We start from the raw sequence: 6,418 nt of genomic DNA, 5'->3' as shown, positions 1-6,418 counted from the left end.
GGGCGGGCGGGGAGGTGCTGAGCAGCAGGAGTCGGTTCCACCTGAAGGTTCCCCAGGGCTGCCTGGAGCCCAGCCCCCTCCCCACATCACCACCTGTCCTCTGGCGGGTCAGCGCCAGGGCTAGGGCGCCGGCGCGGGCGCCGGGATGTCTATGTGTTGGGGGGAGAGGATGGGGGTTGGAGTTGGAGCAGAGCGAGCCCCGAGTCGGGCCTGACCTCTGTCCCTCCGTCCGTCCAGCTGGCTCACGCCATCCGCCTGCTCCTGGAGTACACAGACTCCAAGTACGAGGAGAAGAAGTACACGATGGGGGACGGTAATGGCATCCCCGTCGCGTTCGGACTTCGGCCCAACTCCTGCTGATTTGGTCCCCAGAACCCGTGCCCGGCCACCTGTGGCTTCCCTCTGTCGCCCTCCACTGGCCGGAGCAGGCCCTGCCCCTTCCTTCACCCTCTGAGGGTGGACCTTGGCCTCAGGCAGGGCAGGAGGGGGCCGGCTGGGCCCCTGTGTCAGTAACCGCCATGGCCCCCTGGGTTTGCCCGCACTCATGGAAGCCTGGTCCATGGGGTGCCTGGGACTTCTCAGCGTTCTTTCCCCCAAACCCGGGAGAGAGACTCCGTGCTCAGCTTCCAGACTCCCCTGCTCAGGGGCCGGGCCCCTGACTCCCTGGTGGGCCCCGGGGAGAGGGGGCTGGGCTGGAGGTGGTCCCTTCACTCTGTCTTCTCCACCACAGCTCCCGCCTATGACAGAAGCCAGTGGCTGAGTGAGAAGTTCAAGCGGGGCCTGGACTTCCCCAATGTAGGTGCAGGGAGTGGGGGGCGGTGGGCGTAGGGAACCTGCCTCTACTCTGAGGCTCCTTTCCCGGCTTAGACAGAGGCTTTGGGACCCAGGGCCTCTGCTCAGCCCCCAGCTCCCTGGTTCTTGTTGCTGCTTTCCCATGAGGCTGTGTTGCAGCTCATTCCTTCATGTGACAGACACTGAGTCCAGGTTTCATCTCTGCCCCCGATGCAGGGAGGGGCTTCAGGGTGGCCCATGGCCTCCTGACCTGCCTCTGTCCCCCCACAGCTGCCCTACTTGATTGACGGGGCTCACAGGCTCACCCAGAGCAATGCCATCCTTCGCTACCTTGCGCGCAAGCACAACCTCTGTGAGTGGGGCTGGGGTGGGTGCTGGGGGACTGGCGGCCCTGGCCCTGGGCTGGTGGGGTGGGAGGCTGAGGCTGAGCCCCTGTTGTGTCAACAGGTGGGGAGACGGAAGAGGAGAAGATCCGCGTGGACATGTTGGAGAACGAGGTGATGGACACGGCCAATCAGCTGGCAAGGGTCTGCTACAGCCCTGACTTCGTGAGTTGCCTCCTGCTGAACGGGGTGGGCAGGCTTTGATAGGAGCTTCGACACATTTGTCACATCTGCATGGTTCTACTGGCCATTGAACTCCTTGGAGCTTCTGATCCTCCACGCTGGTCCCTGTCCTGTCAGCAGAGTGACCCTCAGACCCCTAGTGCCTCTAATGAAATCTCTGACTCAGTTCCCCTCAATCTTCGCATAGAGTGCAGACTCCCGCGGTCGAGGTTTAGTTCCTACCGGTGTGTGCAGCTTGTTAGCCCCGCCTCCTTGACACCTTTGGGCATCAGCACACTTTCCCAGGAGGCGGCGTGGGCACCCACAGGGCCTGCGGGCCCCTCACTCCTTCCTTTCAGTCTCTCAGGTTCTCCCCGTCTGTCCAGAAAGTGCTCACGGGTCCTTCTGTCACCCACCAGCTGGGATGCCCTTCCCTGGGCCATTTTAGCTCTTTGCTTCTTTCAATCTGCCTGCCGTCTGGGTCCAGGCTCTGCAGGTTCCCCGGCGCCTGGGTCTGGCCCAGGCAGGGTGTGGAGATGAGTGGAGACAGGGTCAGGCACAGGCTGGTATCTCTCTGTGCTTCCCAGCTGCCTGTCCCAGCGGGAGGTGGTACCCCGGAGGAGTGCAATGACCACAGGTTGGATTAAATTATAACCTGGGCACTGACCCAGGTGCAGCTGAGGACATGGCTGCCCACTGTGGCAGTTGGGCACAGCCCTGGGAGGCCTGCCCTCTGCCCAGGGAGTCCCTGGCGCGGGTGGTGACCGCCGTTTTGTGCCTCAGGAGAAGCAGAAACCCGAGTTTTTGAAGGTGCTCCCTGAAAAGCTGAAGCTCTTCTCAGAGTTCCTGGGGAAGAAGTCTTGGTTTGCAGGGGACAAGGTACGGGGAAGGCTTTGGGGTGGGGGAGTGGACACGCTCCTCATTTCAGAGTTTGGTGCCCATTCACCCTGTGCCTGCCTGCAGCTCACCTACGTGGACTTTCTGGCCTACGACGTTCTAGACCTGCACCGCACGTTTGAGCCCAGGTGCCTGGATGCATTCCCGAACCTGAAAGACTTCGTCGCCCGCATAGAGGTGATCCCACTGATCCTCTTATTATGTTACCTCTTTAGTCTCCTCTTATTCTTTTTTAAAAATACATTTTTATTAATTTCATAGACGAAGGGAGAGGGAGAGAGAGAAAAATATCAATGATGAGAGAGAATCATTGATCAGCTGCCTCCTGCACACCCCACACTGAGGATCGAGCCCACAACCCAGGCATGTGCCCTGACCCGGAATTGAACTGTGACCTCCTGGTTCATAGGTGGATGCTCAACCACTGAGCCACGCCGGCCCAGCTCCCCCTTATTCTTGATGCTTCTCTAGTCCTGGAGCTAAAATGAAGCTTAACTAGCATTCATTGAGGACTTGCTTTATGCCAGGATCTGTGCACAGCGTGTTACATATATTGAGTTTAACCTTTAGAACATTCCTACATGGTAGAAGATTTATTACCTCCCTTTAACAAATAATGACATGAAATGAGGCTGAAAGGGTAAGTCATTTACTCAAGGTCACAGAGCCAGTCCACTGGGTCACAGCCCTGGCACTGGTGCGGGGCCCCCAGTCAGCGGGGGCTTCCATGGGCAGCAGGCAGAGGCCCCCCTTTCCTGTGCCAGGAAGGCGAGCTCAGGCCCTCCTCCAGCCTGCATGTCGCAGCTCCGGACTTTGTGGAGGAGGTAGGACGTTTCAGAGTGTGTATGTAGGAAATGAGTAGAGCTGGGATGCGGTGGGGATGACATGAAGTACCAAAGACACTGTTTCCTCCCTGTCTCCAGACAGCTCTGCAGCCTGGGGTGCCCTCTGGGCAGTGCTGAGATCTCCGGGCTGTCGCCAGCGCTGGGGTCTGCAGTGTGGTTGCCGCTGCAGAAGGATTTTACCTTGGCATCTGTGGTGGGCACTTTCCTTTCCTGCCCTCTCCCCGTCTCTGCAGTTACACAAGGAACTTTCTGAGATGAGGTGGTTCATTTATTCTCGCCTCCTGGGTCTCAGTGAGGAAGTGCAGGAGGAATCCCCGCTGTGTGGTCCTGCAGTTCCACCCAGGAGGTGGAAGTGCACGGCCTAAATCTCATCTCACAGCTCATCATTGGTTACCTTAGTGAACTCACAGATGATCAATAAAGTCCACTTTGCCCGGCGGCGTGGCACAGTGGTTGAGCGTTGACCTATGAACCTGGAGGTCGTGGTTTGATTTACAGTCAGGGCACATGTCCAGGTTGTGGGCTGGGTCGCCTGTGGGCAGTATGTGGGAGGCAGCCCATCACTGATTCTCTCTCATCGTCCATGTTTCTATCTCTCCCTCTCCCTTCTTCTCTGAAATCAATACAAATACATTAAAAACAAACAAAGTGGGCTTTATCACAGATGTGGGAACTTGAGGCATCCTTAGGCCCAGACTTTTCAGCTCACAGTCTGTTTCCTTTTCCCCTCCCCATCAAAAGATCTCCTTTGTCAGCCAGTTCCCATCGGCTCTAGTTCGGGTCCAGGGCCATCAGCTTTGGATATTATGCAAGAGCCGGCGGACTGACTGGCTGGGAGGGATGGGGCACAGCTGTGGGCTGCAGCCTCGGCCTGTGGGGGCCAGGCCTTGGTTACGGGCAGTCCCAGGCCCTTCGAATCCTGTAGAAGTTACTGGACACGCTCTGTCGTGGGAACATGGTGCTCACACACACCGTGTGTCCAGGGCCTGGTTGGCTGCAGGTGGACAGGGATGAGGCAGGTCGGGGCCCAGTGAGATTGGGCTCAGGAACCAGGCCAAGCAGCTGGACTTTCTCCTTTGAGGGGACTCGTAGGGCCCGGCTCTGCTGCTCCACACCCTCCTATCAGCTTTCACCCCCGTTTTGCTGAGTCATGGGTGAGCCCTGGCCTGCTCTGCAAGCTGCTCAGGCACATTCTGAGCCCGTTGTTCTGCCTGGGGCCCCTCCTGGGCAGCCGCTGGGAAGCGGGAGCCTCCCTGTGAGAAAGGAGACAGTCTGTACAGACGGGGAGGGCCAAGGCCTCCTGTGTGGGCGGGAGGAAGGGAGGAAGGGAGAGCAGCAGAGCACAGGGTGGGAGGGAGAGCCAGGCTGCCTTCCAGCCCTGCCCCCCTACAGCTGTGTGAGCATTTGGCAGGGGCTTCAGCGCTGTGTGCCTCAGTTTCCCTCCTGATAAACGGTGAGAGCAGAACCTATCCTGTAGGCTAAGAATGTCAAACTTGCAGCCTGCAGGCCGCATGCCATGTTTATTTAGCCCTTGAGTTTGACATGCTTGCTGTAGGCAGTTGTGCGGAATGTTGTAAACCTGTTTCACAGTCTCTAATGGCTATGAGGCCCCGAGCACAGTGTGGTCTCATATGTGGGAACTGTGCCTAAGATATCACACCAGTTACAGGAAACTGCAAGAGTTAACTCAGCGGAACTGGGACCCCAGGAAGACTGTCTTATGCCAGGATCCTGAACTTGGAGTGTCTGGAGTGGGGCTGTGTGAGCTCCGGGGGCGGGGGGCAGCAGACCCTGAGGTCTGGCCTCTCTCCCTTCCCCACCCCCCACCCCCCCAGGGCCTGGAGAAGATCGCTGCCTACATGAAGTCCAGCCGCTTCCTCCCAGCACCTATTTACACGAAGATCGCCGTGTGGGGCAACAAGTAGTGCCCGGAAGTGCAGGGCAGGGCACGGGAGCGAGGAGCACACCGGGACTCGAGAGCAGCTGGACCTCCCTGAACCCGCGGAACCAGCTGTCTTGTTCTTTTCTCCTTTTCTTTCCTTCACCCCCACGCAGGACCCCCAATCCCAGCTCCCCAGGATTTTAGAGCTCTGCAGCACCCCTTGTTCCTGCACAAAGCCAATCGGACGGACCGTCCTTTCGGTGATTGCTCCGTTTGGAGGAGCCAGACAGCCCTGAGCTCCCACCTCTGCTCTGCAGACCAGGACTGCCTGGGGGTGTGCAGGCCCTGCTCCCCCGCATGGCCCCTGCCCAGCTGCTGAGCCCCAGTGAAGCCTGATCGCACCTGCTGTGTCCTGTCTTAATCCCTCCTGGCCACCGAGCTCACTCCAACAGGCCCTGCTGGGCCCCAGCGTCTGACTGGTGATGCTGGCAGTGGCGGGTCCTTGGGGATCCTGGGTGAGACATCTTGTTCCCATTTCTGACACCTTTGGAGCTGGACACGTCATGGCTCTCGGTAGGACATATTCTTGTGGAGGTGGTACTACAGGCCACAGATCACAGAGGGACCTCAAAAGCCGCCTGAGCCACTCATACCCCGAAGCACATGTGTGTCAGGATCCAGGGTCGGGGCTGGAATCCGCGGGCCTGGACAGCTGCGGGTCTGCAAGGCCCACACTGCGGTCCTGCGGGGAGTGCCCTGGCTCCTGGCGGAGCTCCCACCCCCGCGTCTGATGCTTCTGCAGCAGCGCAGGTGGCTGGTCCCTCAGAGGCCACCTCTTCCCGCTGCACTGGCGCCACTGCACTCACCCCCACGTCCTGTGTGACCACTGTGCTCCCGGTTCTGTTCCGGTCAGCATCGGGGACACCTCGCTGGCGGGCAGGCCATTTCTGGGGCTGCGCTCAATACCCTGCCTCTTTGCAGGGGCTGGTTCTGGATTTTAACAACTGCAACCATAAAGCCAATTGATTAATTTTCATTTGATTCTTGTTCAGTTTTTTAAATTCCAAAGGGAGAGGGAGAGAGAGAAACATCAGTGATGAGAGGGAATCATTGATCGGCTGCCTCCTGCACACCCCCCACTGGGGAAGAGCCTGAAACCCAGGCATGTGCCCTGATGGGGAATCCAACCAGGACCTCCTGGTTCACAGGTCGCTGCTCAACCACTGAGCCACACCAGCTGGGCTTCATTGGATTCTTATCTCTTAGACACAAGACTTAAGAGCTGGGTCCTCCCAAGTGCAAGACGGGGACACGGAGGCCCTATCTCCTCCCCTGTCCTTGCCCTGGGTGTTCCCACCCCCTGAGAGTGAGGTCTGCAAGACGTAGGGCGGCCGGGATTCCAAGGCCTTGGAGGCGCTGCAGCCCAGGGGTGGGGAGCGTGAGACGCGCGGTGCCTG

At 58.9% G+C, this 6,418-nt stretch overlaps 1 protein-coding gene across 1 annotated transcript in view; it reads left to right on the top strand.

The window, feature by feature from the left end:
* The window catches only part of LOC102238946 (glutathione S-transferase Mu 1-like), a 19,022-nt gene that overhangs the window by 4,870 nt on the left and 7,734 nt on the right, over positions 1-6,418 (top strand). The window contains exon 4 of the mRNA XM_014534671.1: positions 238-313. Within this exon, the coding sequence (XP_014390157.1) occupies positions 238-313 (76 nt within the window). The remainder of the gene's footprint in view (positions 1-237; positions 314-6,418) is intronic.

This window comes from Myotis brandtii, unplaced genomic scaffold (genome assembly GCF_000412655.1).
Source record: "Myotis brandtii unplaced genomic scaffold, ASM41265v1 scaffold131, whole genome shotgun sequence".
NCBI lineage: Eukaryota > Metazoa > Chordata > Mammalia > Chiroptera > Vespertilionidae > Myotis > Myotis brandtii.
The sequence above is the reverse complement of the archived record's forward strand: the minus strand, read 5'-3'. Positions and strand labels throughout refer to the sequence as shown.